Raw genomic sequence first — 19,169 nt, forward strand, 5'->3', positions numbered from 1 at the left:
TTAATTAGTGCAATTATCTTGATAATTACATGTATATGTATAACTCCTACCGAAAAAAGTTCTTTAGTGGTTGAAAAGGTTCAAGATTTACAATGATTTGTTTTGTTTCATTGTTAATATCTTCACATTCCCCATCTTTTTCATAGGCCAGAGAAAAAAATAAGAAAACAATTACCAACTAACAATCCCTATTATTTCTTAAATAGGGTCAGGTTACATGCTGCAACAAGTTTTATAACAATATAGGGTCAGGTTACATGCTGCAACAAGTTTTATAACAATATAGGGTCAGGTTACATGCTGCAACAAGTTTTATAACAATATAGGGTCAGGTTACATGCTGCAACAAGTTTTATAACAATATAGGGTCAGGTTACATGTGAGTTTTGTAACAATATAGGGTCAGGTTACATGCTGCAACAAGTTTTATAACGATATAGGGTCAGGTTACATGCTGCAACAAGTTTTATAACAATATAGGGTCAGGTTACTTGCTGCAACAAGTTTTATAACAATATAGGGTCAGGTTACATGCTGCAACGAGTTTTATAACAATATAGGGTCAGGTTACATGCTGCAAAAAATTTTATAACAATATAGAGTCAGGTTACTTGCTGCAGCGAGTTTTTTAACAATATAGAGTCAGGTTACTTGCTGCAGCGAGTTTTGTAACAATATAGGGTCAGGTTACATGCTGCAACAAGTTTTATAACAATATAGGGTCAGGTTACATGCTGCAACAAGTTTTATAACAATATAGAGTCAGGTTACTTGCTGCAGCGAGTTTTATAACAATATAGAGTCAGGTTACTTGCTGCAGTGAGTTTTATAACAATATAGAGTCAGGTTACATGCTGCAGTGAGTTTTATAACAATATAGGGTCAGGTTACTTGCTGCAGCGAGTTTTATAACAATATAGGGTCAGATTACATACTGCAGTGAGTTTTATAACAATATAGGGTCAGGTTACTTGCTGCAGCGAGTTTTATAACAATATAGGGTCAGGTTACATGCTGCAATGAGTTTTATAACAATATAGGGTCAGGTTACATGCTGCAGTGAGTTTTATAACAATATAGGGTGAGGTTACATGCTGCAATGAGTTTTATAACAATATAGTTATGAAGATGTCTGGTGACTAGTGGTATAAATCATTATTGAAAAGTACACGTCGGTGACTTCTTCCAGGTTTTTGGCTGACCGTTTTGTGGAAGGAACTTGCCCTTTATGTGGTTATGAAGATGCCAGGGGTGACCAGTGTGATAAATGTGGTAAACTGATCAATGCTGTGGAACTTAAGACACCCAGATGTAAGATGTGCAGCGCAAGTCCTTCAGTAAAATCTACACAGCATCTCTTCCTGGATTTGCCTAAGGTAAAATGCACCCTACTTCAAATCATAGTGTTGACCTCACCTCTAGAAAATTCAATGCAGAAACAAAAAGTAGTTAATTCATTTCAAGTCTCAGATTGCTGCATGTATTTTTATATGTTTTACAATTTCAACATACACACACAAGATACCTGTACATGTAAATACCTGTGACTTCCATAGCATAACACAACGCAAAAAATCAGGGCTTCTTTAGTTAGCTCTGCTGATGTTGTTAAACATCTCAGTTGTGTGTACATGTGGGCAATAGTGAATTTTTAGGTACTTTACAGCTTTAATAGCTTCTACCTTAAGGTAAACTAAGATGTCAGCTTGGCCAAGTCTGTGCAGCTTACATCAACATGTAAGTCTTTCATACTATCCATCACTCTATGGTTCATACTTTCATGGGAACATTTTGAAGGGTTTTGGGACATAGAGTATAGCAAACCTAGCTTTATCTTAAATGTCAATTTCCATAAAATCCACACATCAACTTGGACATTAACACGCTGAAAAGTAGCTTTTTTAGTCTCTGAAGTGGCTGTAATATGACATTTCTAAATACGCATGGAACACACAGTTATTAAGCCATTGTTTTATCTGTAGGTGATGGAAGAAAATTATTTACATTTTAAAATTTCTCCTCAGCATGGTGAGTCACTGTGTCTACTGTTTAGGTATTATTTGGAAGTTCTACACATCATTAATGCTGGAGTTTGGCACATGGTACTTTACAGATTGAGCCAGAATTGAGCAGACATCTTAATCGTGTATTCACATCTGGTACTTGGACTTCTAATTCCAAGACAATAACGAACTCTTGGATACGAGATGGTCTAAAGCCGCGGTGTATCAGTCGTGACCTCAAGTGGGGCACACCTGTGCCGCTGGAGGGATACACTGACAAGGTAATATAATATGGAGTTATGTGTATGTCCATTGCAAATGGTCGCCTGATTGGGAGAGGGTTTATCTAGTGAGTGAAAATGTCACAGATATTTTTTTAGTCTTCAAAGATAAATCTTCTCAACCTAATACTGTAATAGTTTCTCTTCATACAATAAATAAATGACTTGCGTTTATGATGTTGTATTGTGTCCGTTGGCAGTGAGAGCCTTATCAGCCTGGTGTTGCATTAACTAAATGTGCATTTATAAGATGAAATATGCCTTGTAGAGCTTTTTTTTCACAGGCATATCTGATTTACTGTGCCTCTAAGTTTCTTGTGAGACACCAGTGTAGCTGAGACACTCCAAGTCTTGTCAGATGTCAAACAAGCACAGTGCTTTGCGACACTCCATTAACATTGAGTCACAACTGAGACTTTAAAAGAGGAAGTTGTGACTTCCTCGCTTGGCATTAATGAGATAGTAGGAAGGGATAGTGCAACCAATGGTATAATGGTAAGAGCTCGGGCGGGGCACCTTACTTGCCTTGGGTAAGGCGTCTCAGTGAAGCAGCACTAAATAAAATAGAGATGGAAATTCGTCCTGCAGCAAGGAGGCACATTTCATGCACTCTAAGGATTCCTTCGTCGTCATATGACTGAAAAATTGTTAAGTACGACGTTAAACTCCAAGCACTCATTTACCATTACCATTGTTTGATAAGATGCATTTGCAGTTCACACTACTGTACACACTTTACAATCCATAGTATTCACAGCTCAGTGGTCATCACACTTTCTACACAAATGAAAACTTGATGATATAATTATGCATGTGGTTTCTCACACAGAGCCTACACTAAAGCCATGTTACATTTAGTCATCCCAAGCTTGTTTGCCAAGGAAGTGATCATTTATGTTAATTTATCTGTTTGTATTTTAGGTATTCTATGTGTGGTTTGATGCTCCTATTGGGTATATTTCCATCACAGCAAATTACACTGACCAGTGGAAAAAATGGTGGAAAAATCCAAACAAGGTAAGGAATTTCCACATTGAATTTGTCACAAAACATACATGTTCTGGCTGCATTTAGCCTCATCATATTGGATTTGCAACCATTAGAGACAATAAACTGAAGTCACCAACATCAAGGTGCATTTCTAGAACAATTATATTCAATCACATAAAACAACAACTGCAAAGACAAGTACATGTGGCTCACACCAACACAGACAATGGAACGTGCACATGATGTGCACGTTTCCCATCAGCCTATGCCATCAGGAGTTCATGTACGGTTACACAGTTACTTCCCCTAATTTGTCTGATCATTAACATTCAGCAAATTCAAGTCATAAAAGGGGTGTGTCAAGACCCAGTGGTTTGTAAGGTGCTAACCTAAAATAGCCAGGTCACCAGATACATGGATTAAACCCAGTTCTGAGTCAGGGGATTTTTTATAGATTCCCCTGCATTCAATTGTTCTCAAGACCTTGGTTACAAGATGAATTTGACGGTGCTCTCTTTTGTGATCTTCACTGGAGATCCCTTTCTGTGCACCAGTATGAAGTAAACACGACACCGGGGTTTCCATCACCCATAAAACTGCCAAGGTGTAAAATGAAAAATTCTTCACTATACCTTTAAACAACCAAAAAAGACAACAGAATAAATCTTCATGAACAATCTGTTCCTGAAGTATATTCTGGAAGCAGCTGTTCTAATAGATATATCATTTAATGGTAGAAATGTATGTCAGGTAAATTTTTGTCATTCTGTTTACAGTGTTTCCGGGGCCGCCGTGGCTCAGTTGGTTAGCACGCTAGCGCAGCGTAATGACCCAGGAGCCTCTCACCAATGCGGTCGATGTGAGTTCAAGTCCAGCTCATGCTGGCTTCCTCTCCGGCCGTACGTGGGAAGGTCTGCAGCAACCTGCGGATGGTCGTGGATTTCCCCTGGGCTCTGGCTGGTTTCCGCCCACCATAATGCTGGCCGCCATCGTATAAGTGAAATATTCTTGAGTACGACATAAAACACCAATCAAATAAATAAATAAAATGCAATGTTTTCACAATTCGCGTAAGTTGCTGTGTAAAACTTAATCCACTTAGACATCAGATGTGCTTCTTTCCCCGTCAGAAAGTTTTATCAGGTGTGGTGATGTGCATGTGGGTTTATATACACATCAATAAACTTGACAAAATAACATTGACTGTCTTGTAGAAAGCGAGTCACGAAAATAAATTATAAATGACGTGTTTGTATGTTTTTCAGGTAGAGATGTATAACTTCCTCGGGAAGGACAATGTGCCATTCCACAGTGTGATTTTCCCTTGTACCCTGCTAGGAGCGGACGATAACTACACAGTTGTCAGTCACATGGTTGCTACAGGTACTTAAACCCTGATTTGTTTTTAGATTGAGGTAATCTCTCACAAATTCCTTCATGGACTAAGCAGTCAAAATTTTCCATTTTTCAGAACAACAGATCAAGCACATTCTTTGTAATTTCTGTACTCCTGTCTGATTGAACAGCTTAATTAACTTGTTCTCTGTAATACCCCAATCTGGAAATACTATGTGTTCAAAAGTGAATTGCCAGTGTTATGTGTAAGCTGCGACAACTAAACCATAAGCCAATAGTCCCCTATTGATTTATCTCCCTTGAGGTTATTCTCCCATATAGGCATGTTTGTCATGTTTTATAGAGTATACTTCAGGTGAGATTTCTGAAAATGGAAAATTGTGACATTTTGAAGGTTAAAATGCCATGTAAGTTGATGACCAGACTTCATTATAGAGATGTGCCTGTTCTTACAAATCTGGTAAATGAGCAGAGAGAACCTGTTCAGTCAGTGCACAGTTTAACTTGACCTCAGTTGGAGAATGAAGAGTGTGAATAATACCACAAACAGCTTTGGCATACTGTTGAATGAGAGCCAAAATTAAGACATCAACTTCATCCAAGAACTTGTGCCATTATTGTGGCTCATTTCTACATTTTGTTTTCCAGAAAACACTTGTTGCTGTTACAACATAACTACGAACAGTATGCTTCACTTAGATACTCTTCTTTCTTATATGCCCAAGGGAGATAATTCAGTGGAGACCTATTTAAGCACATGTAGATTTAGGTAGTTCAGCTAGGGTTTGAGAAACTTTCAACTAGTTTCAGGAAAAGCTGTAATTTGGCATCAAATCATCCTAGATATATTAACAAATGGCTGGATTTGGAGTTGTAAAATAAACAATGAAGAATGCATGACCACCTTTCCAGGGTTCTGCTTTCAGTCCTTAATCTCTAACTACTTCCCTCACTAACAGAATCATGCCCGTCATTTGGCATTATGGAAAGATACATGTTTTTATGAATGTATGTTCAACTGTTCAGAGTATTTGAATTACGAGGATGGGAAATTCTCCAAGAGCAGAGGTGTGGGTGTGTTTGGGAATCATGCCAAAGAGACGGGAATACCTGCTGATGTCTTCAGGTTTTACCTGTTGTATGTACGCCCAGAGTCACAGGTAAGAGAACAGCCCGAAATCTTCATGTTTTACCTGTTGTGTGTACGTCCACAGTCATAGGTAAGAGAACAACTGACATCTTCAGGATTTACCTGTTGTGTGTACGTCCACAGTCACAGGTAAGAGAACATGCTGACATCTTCATATTTTACCTCTTGTGTGTACGTCCACTGTTATAGGTAAGAGAACATACTGACATCTTCAGGTTTTACCTGTTGTATGTACGTCCACAGTCACAGGTAAGAGAACATACTGACATCTTCAGGATTTACCAGTTGTGTGTACGTCCACAGTCACAGGTAAGAGAACATGCTGACATCTTCAGGTTTTACCTGTTGTGTGTACGTCCAGAGTCACAGGTAAGAGAACAGCCCGACATCTTCATGTTTTACCTGTTGTATGTACATCCAGACTCACAGGTAAGAGAACATGCTGACATCTTCATGTTTTACCTGTTGTATGTATGTCCAGAGTCAAATGTAAGAGAACATGCTGACATCTTCAGTTTCTACCTGTTGTGTGTACGTCCACGGTCACTGGTAAGAGAACATACTGACATCTTTAGGTTTCACCTATTGTATGTATGTCCACAGTCATAGGTAAGAGAACATACTGACATCTTCATGTTTTACCTGCTGTATGTACAGTCATGGAAAAAATTATTAGACCACTCATATTTTCTTTGGTTTCTTGTTCATTTTAATGCCTGGCAACCCTAAAGGTGTATTAACCGAACATTACAATGAATACGACAAAAATCCAGCTGATTCCATAATACTTTGTCGCATTTGATATGCTTTAAGGTCAGTTGTATTCCTAGGGTGTATGTGAGGCAATTTCATGCTTTCCATTTACATGCAGACTTACATAAAGCGTGGTTTCCTGTTTACATGTAGGCTTACATAAATAGGGGTCTCTTGTTTATATATTAAGACGCAGCACAACTCGGTAGTTGTCAGCTCTCATAATGCCTAAAACGAAAGAATTATGTGGAGCCAGAAAGGCAGCCATCTTGGCACAGCTGGATACTGGATTGAGCGAGCGACAAGTGGCCAAAAAACTGAAGATCTCTAAGACAACAGTTCATTACACCAAGAAAAAGCAAGCCGAACATGGTACTACAAAACTGCTAGCTGGTCGAGGCAGGAAACGTCTTTCTACCCCTTGAGATGACCGAGCACTCATCCGGTCCTATATCAAGAATCGTCGTCAGACCTCCAGAGACCTTAGAAATGAGGGGCATTGTCAACAAATGTGACTTGTTCAGCAAGAACAGTTCGAAACCGACTTCTTGAAGCTGGTCTAAAGTCGCTCAGGGCACGGAAGAAGCCCTTCATCAACGAGAGGCAGCGGAAGGCTCGCTTGCGTTTTGCGAGGGATCACAAGAATTGGACTGTTGATGATTGGGCTAAAGTTCTCTTCAGTGATGAATCCAATTTTGAGTTGATGCCTACTCCAGCCAACTCACTGGTTAGGAGGAAGCCTGGGGAAGCCTACAAACCAGACTGCCTTGCTCCTACTGTAAAGCATGGGGGTGGATCAGTGATGATCTGGGGTTGTTTCAGTATGGGTGGAACAGGACAGATGCAGTTGTGTGAAGGGAGAATGAACCAAGTCACATACAGAGCTACTCTTGAAAACAGTCTTCTTCCATCAGCTACTAAACTCTTTCCTGGCTCGAATGACTGGATTTTCCAACAAGACAATGCCCCTTGCCACACGGCAAGGTCAGTTAAAACCTGGATAGAGAACCGGAACATTCGAACCATGAATTGGCCTGCTCAGTCACCTGATCTGAATCCAATTGAAAACCTGTGGAATATTATCAAGTTCAAAATGGAGAACCACAAGCCCAAAAACAAAGCAAATTTGTTCGAATTTTTGCAACAGGAATGGGCTGCTGTGACCGCAGGGCAATGTAACAAACTGGTGGAGAGCATGCCAGGGCGCATGGCTGCAGTCATCAAAAACAATGGGCATGCAATCAAGTACTAACTCCCGTGTGAGACTGAGAGTCATGTGACTGCGTGACTAGGAGACAGGAGAAAAAATGAAATGCCAAAATGTTTTTGAGAATACAGTTGCCACATCTACAGATGTATGAACTTAAGTGATTTTGGTCATTGTCAAGAAAGTCATAGAGAACTGATAGATATCACCTCTTAAATAAAACCCTTATGAACTATTTCTGTTTTCATCACTTTCTTTGCCCAAACAAATGTTCCTTCAGTTGTGCAAGGTTTTAAAATGAACAAGAAATGGGAGAAAGCAAGGGTGGTCTAATAATTTTTTCCATGACTGTATGTCCACAGTCACAGGTAAGAGAAAATATTGACATCTTCAGGATTTACCTGTTGTATGTACATCCACAGTCACAGGTAAGAGAACACTCTGACATCTTCAGCTTCTACCTGTTGTGTGTATGTCCACAGCCACAGGTAAGAGAACATACTGACATCTTTAGGTTTTACCTGTTGTATGTACATCCACAGTCACAGGTAAGAGAACATGCTGACGTCTTTAGGTTTTACCTGTTGTATGTACATCCACAGTCACAGGTAAGAGAACATGCTGACATCTTCAGCTTCTACCTGTTGTGTGTATGTCCACAGTCACAGGTAAGAGAACATACTGACATCTTTAGGTTTTACCTGTTGTATGTATGTCCACAGTCACAGGTAAGAGAACATGCTGACATCTTTAGGTTTTACCTGTTGTATGTACATCCACAGCCACAGGTAAGAGAACCTACTGACATCTTCATGTTTTACCTGCTGTATGTATGTCCACAGTCACAGGTAAGAGAACATACTGACATCTTCATGTTTTGCCTGCTGTATGTATGTCCACAGTCACAGGTAAGAGAACATACTGACATCTTTAGGTTTTACCTGTTGTATGTACATCCACAGTCATAGGTAAGAGAACATACTGACATCTTCAGCTTCTACCTGTTGTGTGTATGTCACAGTCACAGGTAAGAGAACATACTGACATCTTTAGGGTTTACCTGTTGTATGTACATCCACAGTCACAGGTAAGAGAACATGCTGACGTCTTCAGGTTTTACCTGTTGTGTGTACGTCCACAGTCATAGGTAAGAGAACATACTCACATATTCAGCTTCTACCTGTTGTGTGTACGTCCACAGTCACAGGTAAGAGAACATACTGACATCTTCATGTTTTCCCTGTTGTGTGTACATCCACAGTCACAGGTAAGAGAACATACTGACATATTCAGCTTCTACCTGTTGTGTGTATGGATTTACCTGTTGTAATTACATCCACAGTCACTGGTAAGAGAATGTGTTGGCATCTTCATGTTTTCCCTGTTGCCTGTACATCCACAGTCACAGGTAAGAGAACATACTGACATCTTCAGGATTTACCTGTTGTGTGTACATCCACAGTCACAGGTAAAAGAACATGCTGGCATCTTCAGGTTTTACCTGTTGTGTGTACGTCCACAGTCACAGGTAAGAGAACAGCCCCACATCTTCATGTTTTACCTGTTGTATGTACGTCCAGAATCAAATGTAAAAGAACATGCTGACATCTTCAGGATTTACCTGTTGTGTGTACGTCCACAGTCACAGGTAAGAGAACATGGTGATGTCTTTCAAGTTTTTACTGTTGTGTGTATGTCCAGAGTCACAGGTAAGAGAACATGCTGATGTCTTCAGGTTTTACCTGTTGCATGCATGTCCAGAGTCAAATGTAAGAGAACATGCTGACATCTTCAGTTTCTACCTGTTGTGTGTAGGTCCACAGTCAGGGTAAGAGAACAGGCTGACACCTTCAGATTCTACCTGTTGTATGTATGTCCAGAGTCAGAATTAAGAGAACAGGCAGACATCTTTCAGCTTGTACCTGTTCTATGTACGTCCAGAGTCACTAGTGGGAAAACAAAGTGATGTCTTACCTTTAGAATGTCCATGAACTAATAATGAAGTACACTTCTACCAAGGTCTGTTTCACTGTATGAGTACATATCCATGTACATATAGTAGCTGTACATTTTTAGCTTCTTCTATTTAGAGGGTATTTTCTTAAATTACCCACACAAAGAAAAGGAGAAAAAAATCTTTCTATTTTGTATTGTAATTTCTCACAAATTTTGGTAGAGCAACTCGTTAATGTGGAATGAATTCTGTTCTCACATTTTAGGACAGCAGTTTTAGTTGGGATGACTTTCAGCTGAAAAACAACAGTGAGTTGTTGAATAATCTGGGTAATTTCATCAACCGAGGCCTGATGTTCCTCAGTAACAACTTTGGTGGGACAGTTCAGGAGATGGTTTTGACCGAGGAGGATCAACAACTTCTGGCACTGGTTAATTCTGAGCTGAGCACCTACGTAGAGAACATGGAGCAGGCCAGGTGAGTGTAGAGGTGAACTGACTTCTCCTGGTGCTGGTTAACTCTAAGCTGAGCACCTACTTGTATACAGAGAAGATGGAGCAGGCCAGGTGAGTGTACAGGTGGACTGACTTCTCCTGGTTTTGGTTTGCTCTGATCTGAGCACCTATGTAGAGAAGATGGAGCAGGCCGGGTGAGTGTACAGGTGGACTGACTTCTCCTGGTGCTGGTTAGCTCTGATCTGAGCACCTATGTAGAGAAGATGGAGCAGGCCAGGTGAGTGTACAGGTGGACTGACAGCTCCTAGTCCTGGTTTGCTCTGATCTGAGCACCTATGTAGAGAAGATGGAGCAGGCCAGGTGAGTGTACAGGTGGACTGGCAGCTCCTGTTGATGGTTAGCTCTGAGCTGAGCACCTACATGTATACAGAGAAGATGGAGCAGGCCAGGTGAGTGTACAGGTGGACTGACAGCTCCTGTTGATGGTTAGCTCTGAGCTGAGCACCTACATGTATACAGAGAAGATGGAGCAGGCCAGGTGAGTGTACAGGTGGACTGACTTCTCCTGGTGCTGGTTAGCTCTGAGCTGAACACCTACATGTATGTAGAGAAGATGGAGCAGGCCAGGTGAGTGTACAGGTGGACTGACTTCTCCTGGTGCTGGTTAGCTCTGAGCTGAACACCTACATGTATGTAGAGAAGATGGAGCAGGCCAGGTGAGTGTACAGGTGGACTGACTTCTCCTGGTGCTGGTTAGCTCTGAGCTGAACACCTACATGTATGTAGAGAAGATGGAGCAGGCCAGGTGAGTGTACAGGTGGACTGACAGCTCCTAGTCCTGGTTAACTCTGAGCTGAACACCTACATGTATGCAGAGAAGATGGAGCAGGCCAGGTGAGTGTACAGGTGGACTGACAGCTCCTTGTGCTCATTAGCTCTAAGCTGAACACCTACATGTATGTAGAGAAGATGGAGCAGGCCAGGTGAGTGTACAGGTGGACTGACTTCTCCCGGTGCTGGTTAGCTCTGAGCTGAACACCTACATGTATGTAGAGAAGATGGAGCAGGCCAGGTGAGTGTACAGGTGGACTGACTTCTCCTGGTGCTGGTTAGCTCTGAGCTGAACACCTACATGTATGTAGAGAAGATGGAGCAGGCCAGGTGAGCGTACAGGTGGACTGACAGCTCCTTGTGCTCATTAGCTCTAAGCTGAACACCTACATGTATGTAGAGAAGATGGAGCAGGCCAGGTGAGTGTACAGGTGGACTGACTTCTCCTGGTGCTGGTTAGCTCTGAGCTGAACACCTACATGTATGTAGAGAAGATGGAGCAGGCCAGATGAGTGTACAGGTGGACTGACTTCTCCTGGTGCTGGTTAGCTCTGAGCTGAACACCTACATGTATGTAGAGAAGATGGAGCAGGCCAGGTGAGTGTACAGGTGGACTGACTTCTCCTGGTGCTGGTTAGCTCTGAGCTGAACACCTACATGTATGTAGAGAAGATGGAGCAGGCCAGGTGAGTGTACAGGTGGACTGACAGCTCCTAGTCCTGTTTAACTCTGAGCTGAACACCTACATGTATGCAGAGAAGATGGAGCAGGCCAGGTGAGTGTACAGGTGGACTGACTTCTCCTGGTGCTGGTTAGCTCTGAGCTGAACACCTACATGTATGTAGAGAAGATGGAGCAGGCCAGGTGAGCGTACAGGTGGACTGACAGCTCCTTGTGCTCATTAGCTCTAAGCTGAACACCTACATGTATGCAGAGAAGATGGAGCAGGCCAGGTGAGTGTACAGGTGGACTGAAAGCCCCTAGTCACTTTTAGCTCTGAGCTGAACACCTACATGTATGCAGAGAAGATGGAGCAGGCCAGGTGAGTGGACAGGTGGAGTGACAGTTCCTGGTACTGGTTAGCTCTAAGCTGAACACCTACATGTATGTAGAGAAGATGGAGCAGGCCAGGTGAGTGTACAGGTGGACTGACTTCTCCTGGTACTGGTTAGCTCTAAGCTGAACACCTACATGTATGTAGAGAAGATGGAGCAGGCCAGGTGAGTGTACAGGTGGACTGACAGCTCCTAGTCCTGTTTAACTCTGAGCTGAACACCTACATGTATGCAGAGAAGATGGAGCAGGCCAGGTGAGTGTACAGGTGGACTGACTTCTCCTGGTGCTGGTTAGCTCTGAGCTGAACACCTACATGTATGTAGAGAAGATGGAGCAGGCCAGGTGAGCGTACAGGTGGACTGACAGCTCCTTGTGCTCATTAGCTCTAAGCTGAACACCTACATGTATGCAGAGAAGATGGAGCAGGCCAGGTGAGTGTACAGGTGGACTGAAAGCCCCTATTCACTTTTAGCTCTGAGCTGAACACCTACATGTATGCAGAGAAGATGGAGCAGGCCAGGTGAGTGGACAGGTGGAGTGACAGTTCCTGGTACTGGTTAGCTCTAAGCTGAACACCTACATGTATGTAGAGAAGATGGAGCAGGCCAGGTGAGTGGACAGGTGGAGTGACAGTTCCTGGTACTGGTTAGCTCTAAGCTGAACACCTACATGTATGTAGAGAAGATGGAGCAGGCCAGGTTCATATGCAACATTAACACATTTGTTGAATTCGAGGTCACAACAGAGCAAATTGCACTGTGTGAATGCAGCTTAATGCATCAATGTGTATCTCATACTGATGAAAAAACATCAAAACGTATTTCATTAATTTCAGGTTAAGAGATTCCATCCGTAACATCCTGTCAATTTCTCGCTATGGCAACCAGCACATGCAGTACAACAAGCCATGGATCCTGGTCAAGGGGAGCAGTGAAGAGAAGTATGAACAGCTGTTCACTTGAGAAAGTTTAAGGAGAGCACAGGGAAATGACATATTCAAGCATTTTCATCCACCCATTTCTGCTGTTACCTGTTTTAACAGATTGACATCTTCCCTATGATTAGTAATGTTATTGGGCATGAATTTGTGTCCAGCTATGGCTCCATGCCTGTGGCATTATGTCATGCTTCACACTCGTTCATTTCCTCATTTTCCATGGTAACCAGATTTCAATTTTCCATGTCTAAGCCTGGACTATAACTCAGATTGTTTTGATTTTGGTGGTACATAATAAATACAGAGGTGATGATGTTCCATTGGTTTACACAGTTGTTATGGAAACCAGATTGCAACTTTCCCTCTATATACAGCTGTATCTACTATATAAATGGGAATATTTTTGTTTAGGCATTAATCCTGAAAGATAAAAACAGCATACTTGTGGTAAATCACTGAAGTTTACAAATTCTTGATGAACTGTGACAGTGTACTGGTAGAAGACAAGCAGTATTCAATGAACATTAGACATTAGTGCATATCGCCGCACATGCACCATTGGCTGTTTTTTGTCACCAATGCATTACAGCCTATGAAAGTAGCAAAATACAGATAATTTTGCAGGGTTATATTATAATACAGACATAGAAGAATAAAATACTGGATCCATTTTTCCATTTTGCAGGTCTCGGGCAGGCACAGTGGTCAGTCTGGCATCTAACATCAGTGCCCTTCTGTCAGTGCTGCTTCGTCCTTACATGCCATCTGTGTCTGTGACAATACAAGAACAACTTCAACTCCCAGATGAAGCTGTCATCATTTGTGATCAGTTTGTCTGTCAGTTACCACCAGGTCACAAGATTGGCAAGGTGAGAAATTGGCACTGACAGAGCTACAGTAAATCACCTATAATTTCATGAAATTTTCACCAACTATTCACCATTCTGCCCATGTATGCACTGTTGTACAGAAAGGTGATTAGGTGGTGAAATGCTTCATGAAATTACATGGGATTTACTGTACTTTCTCCATGTATTTGTTCACTACTGGCAAACTAAAAGAAAATTGGTACACACTTGTATTTATTTAAAAAATGATGGGGCGATTATTAACAGTGAATATAGATTGTTTTGCACTGTAGTGCCACATGTTTCTACAGTGGGTGTTGATCATCTACAAATAGCATCTTTCGAAGTCAGGAGATCCGTGATCAAACCCAAGTTGAGTCATCCCAAACACGTTAAGAATGGTACTTGGTGCTCAGCACTGAGAGGTAAGAGCAGGGAAACAGGACTGTATAATGTGACTGGGTGGGGTGTCATGTCTGGTGTCTCCGGCATGATACTTGCTGCAGAGTTATATTGGCAGCCTGGACTCGCTCTAACCACAAGAAAACCCATGTATCTGTACACACCTAATGATTCCTCGTTGTCATATGACACGTATGAAAAATTGTTAAGTACGATGGTAAACCCCAAGCATTCATCCTTTCATTATTGTATAGTACAAAAAGTAGTTTTGACTAGTTTTACCTGTCAGGTCCTTTAATTATGAAATAAAAAGCATGCTTATAAATTGTACTTTCAGTGTGGTAATGACTTTTTTTTTACCTCAATGTCTTCTTCATACTTCTAGTAACTTTAGCTTAAAGGATACAGTTTTACATGCTTTAGCATGAGAGTGGATTTGCTTTGCAGCCCAGCCCACTGTTCCAGAAGATAGAAACAGCGACTATTACTGAACTGAAGAAAAGATTTGCTGGAAAGCCAGAAGTCAAAAATCAGCAGGTAAGACAAAGTGTGATGGCACTGAATGAACGTTCTTGTGGTGTTACTTCTTCTACTGTTATTTTTTTTTTTCTTTTCTTATTTTTTGAGGAGCAAACTTGTGGAAAACAGAGCTGATATTGTATGTGGGAGACATACTGTCAGATAAGTTGAATCAAGATCACACGACAAGTCTTAACAGATCTTAACTAGCAAGATTTTCAACATTTATGTGGTTTAGTACACAAAGAACATGTCTATTTACTGTTGGCAATCCCTGCCATCCCGGTAAATATGACACACATTATGCCCAAATGTACACTCTAATTGCTCTCACACCATTGTGAGAATGGGTTTTATATCCTGAAGTTAATGATTGGTAGCCGAATTGAATTACCTGTTTTTGACGTCATCATAACGCTATTTCTCTGCTCTTGCGAAATATACATTGTCCTGTAGAAAAAGCTAATGAACCAAAGATAAAAAAATAAGTACGAATGTAATGACACATGATAAATGTTTTGTTTGGGTATGACGTAGGACCAATGTGCGAGAGGCATGTCTGTACTGCCTGTAGGAAGCTTTTTTGTTGACTTGTATTCTTTTCCATGTTCAGAAATTTTTATACAATTATGTGTGTATATTTTTGGGTGGTGTCCCTTGTGAAAACAGTTAATTTATTTTTTTATTTGATTAGCTGTTTAATACTATACTCAAAAATTTTTAATGTATACCATGACAGTCAGTTTTATGGGTGGAAGAAACTGGGGTAAACCACCCACCTTTGGCAGTTTACTAGCAAACTTTCCAACATATGATATAAAGATATGAACGCCATATTCAGTGAAGACAGTTGGTCTTCAATGATTTTTAGACTGTATAAATAGCCAGTTGTGCCTCATTTAGAACTTGTCGCCAAGGCTCAATGAATAATGACAGTATGGGAATCTACAAGCTCTCTGTCAAATGAAAAGTCTAAATCAACACCTCATACATATAGGTGTTGGTGAGTGAAAGGCAAAAACCATAACACATTCTACTGACTTTTATCACATTACCATTTAAGTTTAAAGACAATACTGCATAGTCTCTGAATTAATGGACAGGAAAAAGTAAGGAGCATTGCTTTTAATACTGGCACACAGAAACAGTAAGCAGTTGACGGCCCTCATAGAGTCAGTTACATAAGAGGTCTTTCACTAAAAATGCGTGCAAGTCGGTACATGCACGTCACACATAGATTAGAGTTTGTCAGTAACAGTTCAGGATTTGCTTATATCTCAAGTGTCATCCTCTGTTAACACTGTTTACTTTTACATACATGGAAATGGAAAATTCTGGATTTTGGCATTAAGCAATTGTTAAATAAAGAACATTTGACTTTTTTCTAAAAAAGACTCTATTTTTGGACATGCTGTGTACTCAGGGATGTGATCTTGCTATGTTGGCAACATAAAGATGAGTAGCATAAAAACTTTAGTCATCAATAACAAAGGCGGTCAGAAAGATTATCTAAATGGTTCATAAGGACAACTTTTGAGTTAAAATATCTAAAACCTAGGAAATAAAAACCAAAAACAATATATAGTGAATTAAGACATGTTGTACAATTCCAGGGCAAATCTAATTGAGTATTGGCTACTAGCATAGAATAGCCCAAATAATTACCTTTAAAAAAATACTGTCTTCGTCTGCACACGTTACCATTCAAAATTGTTAATAAATTCCTAACATTCATAAATGGGTCGCATTTTAACTTTTTCAAACTGTAGAATCATTTTAGCACTATAAATAGTGCATTACAAATGTGATATTTACTGAAAAGCAAAAATTTGAGCTGTTTTTGGTAAATCTGATTTAATTGTTGAATGTAGATTTTTACCTTAATTCTCTGGTATAGCTTGTTTTAATGATCTTTTATGTACTTCTTCCATTAAACAAATGATTGATAGATCCCTATGTTAATCCAGCACGCTTAGTGCAGACTGCATGAAAGAGACAATCTTAATTGGTCGGTATAATGTGGCTTTGCATGGCTATGGTTTTTCGTGGTATTTTTGCGGCTCTTCGTTGCCCACTGTTAAAGTTGTTAAAATAACATCTGTAGACCATTGGTGAATTGCGTGGTATTGTGATAAGATTTTCCTGGCTGAACATGGTATATGTATGACTCTGTGTTATAGGCTGCCCCTACCCCAGTGCCTAGTCAAGCAGTGAATGGGCCTGTCAATCCAGCTGAGGTGGAGCGATTAACCGAGGAGGTCATAAAACAGGTATCATGTTACATGTAACCCCCAAATAATTACTGGGTGGGACAGAAATAGGTCAGGTTATTGCACTAAATGAGCTAAGAGTTGGGACATTTTTCTGTAGACTCTGGTTTTAATACATGAATACACTTGTTCTCTGTCCTCTCAGATAAAATACAGATAGATGTGTAGGTTCATGAAGTTCACATTTGGCAGCATTCACAGTAAACCCAGATTGCCATTAAGCACAACTTTAGAACTGTTGCTTAACCAAACACCACCACCCCACCCCCCTCCACCCTCCACCCATTGCTATTTCACAATCAGTAAAGGTGCCAAACTCCATTTTGAATTTTGTCAAAATTTGATCATGGTTTGTGTGTTTTCAGGTGTTTTAATGAGAGAAATCTATCACTGTTTGAACTTCTTTTGAGGTAACTGATTGCATCAAAATTTTAACTGAAGTTAGAAATCACTAGGTGAAATCTCCCTTTGGTGTGAATATTCTTGGAGACAGTTTTAACAGTCTGCTATCATATTAATGAAAAATTCCTGCTGTTAATGATAAGGGCATAAATCTCCAATCAAATAATAAAATCACAGAGTGTTTCGTTGCATTGTCTCTGTTTTTGTATCAGATTTTTGACAATCAACCATACCTCCTTACCGACTCGTCATGTCCATTATAATTCTTGATTATTCTCTGAATTTTTTTTTGTCTTAATCTTCAGGGAAATATTGTACGGGAGCTAAAAGCACAAAAGAAAGACAAGGCGGAGATTGACACAGCTGTGTCAGGGTTGTTGCAGTTGAAGAAGCAGCTAGCCCTGGCCCAAGGACAGGACCCACTAGAGCTGGCTGCCGGGGCTGGCAAGAAACGCAGCAAAGGGAAAAAGAAATAACCCATCATGACTGTTAGTGTGTAACTTATACTGTACTACAACAATATTTTACCAATATATGTGCAAGTTAAGATACATTTTCCGCAATGAAATAACATATGTATTTATGTTGAAACACCTTTTAGGGGTTGTCCAACTTTATTCTTCTTTGAATGCACATCTTCAGTTTGCTAAAGAATCATGTAAGTTGTCGTGGCTGTGGTTTCTTCCGCAGAAATCTCAGAAGAACTGGAAAAAGTGTACCACAGCTCCAGTTCTACAAAAGCTTCTACTGTTATATATATTTGGTTCATTGAGGTAACATTTCTTAATATGTGTATTCAGTAAATGTCAAAATATTTTCTCATGCATGAAGCTGTGGCAGATGAAGCCCAGAGTACACAGAGCACTTTACAAACAAAAGTGCTGAAAATGTTGAATGCTCATTATGCTTATCATGATTATAACTATCAGCAGTCGTTTTTTGTGTTTGCATGGAAACAGCTTTTCATGAGCACTCATAATGTACAAGCACATACAGATGGCATTTCAATGCATTTTCGTGTATAAATGTATACTCATCAGTGACCATGATTCATGTTTGTCTCAGGTAAAACAATCGTTGTTTACTCACATTAACAGATGTACAGATCTATTCAAAATGGTTTACATATTGAAATATGTACATACTTGTAGTTCTTCCCAGTGCTTCCTTTCATGCTTTATAAATTTATCTGCTATGATATGTTTTATCTTTGTATCATAATGAATTATTGATGTATGTAGTGGTGGTAGAAGTGTTTAGTTTTCAGTTGCATACATATATTTTGCTGTAAAAGTAATGTGTTTAAATAACGTATTATACACGGGATGTATAAGCAGCAGTAACAGTGTAAATATGACACCATTAACCAAACCAGGAAGACATCCCATATACATGTAAGGCATTTTAATATGGTATGAAATAATACAGTACAGGTAAGTCATATTGCTAAAAAATAAATAAATAAACAAACAAATAAACATTGTGCAATTTTGAATATGAATACTGACCCAAGACTACTGTCTCGAGTGCATTGCACTCTGTAGAATTTCAGATTATTGCAGGATTTGTGAAAATAAATTTTTCCGGAAGCCTTAATCTTCTGTATTTCTTTTCTTTTTAAACATATTTGATTTGCATTCAGTTTAGAAAGTTAAAAACTTTTCAGAGATCACAAGGTTGTCTATTGCTACTTATGAACTTAATGCCTGGCCTTGTGCATGACCTTTAGTTGGATAGTAGGTTACTAATGGTTTT

The 19,169-nt window shown here is 40.1% G+C and overlaps 1 protein-coding gene across 2 annotated transcripts in view; it reads left to right on the forward strand.

The window, feature by feature from the left end:
* LOC135461560 (methionine--tRNA ligase, cytoplasmic-like) overlaps positions 1-18,930 on the forward strand; it is a 32,302-nt gene extending 13,372 nt beyond the window's left edge. For both annotated transcript variants that reach the window (XM_064738714.1, XM_064738715.1), the window contains exons 12-22: positions 1,190-1,376; positions 2,114-2,284; positions 3,206-3,301; positions 4,540-4,657; positions 5,657-5,790; positions 9,960-10,171; positions 12,872-12,976; positions 13,659-13,842; positions 14,671-14,760; positions 16,923-17,012; positions 17,720-18,930. In XM_064738714.1, coding sequence (XP_064594784.1) covers positions 1,190-1,376; positions 2,114-2,284; positions 3,206-3,301; positions 4,540-4,657; positions 5,657-5,790; positions 9,960-10,171; positions 12,872-12,976; positions 13,659-13,842; positions 14,671-14,760; positions 16,923-17,012; positions 17,720-17,890 — 1,558 coding nt within the window. In that variant the 3' untranslated portion in view covers positions 17,891-18,930. The remainder of the gene's footprint in view (positions 1-1,189; positions 1,377-2,113; positions 2,285-3,205; positions 3,302-4,539; positions 4,658-5,656; positions 5,791-9,959; positions 10,172-12,871; positions 12,977-13,658; positions 13,843-14,670; positions 14,761-16,922; positions 17,013-17,719) is intronic.
* The last annotated feature ends 239 nt before the right edge of the window (positions 18,931-19,169 follow it).

This window comes from Liolophura sinensis, chromosome 1 (genome assembly GCF_032854445.1).
Source record: "Liolophura sinensis isolate JHLJ2023 chromosome 1, CUHK_Ljap_v2, whole genome shotgun sequence".
Lineage (NCBI taxonomy): Eukaryota > Metazoa > Mollusca > Polyplacophora > Chitonida > Chitonidae > Liolophura > Liolophura sinensis.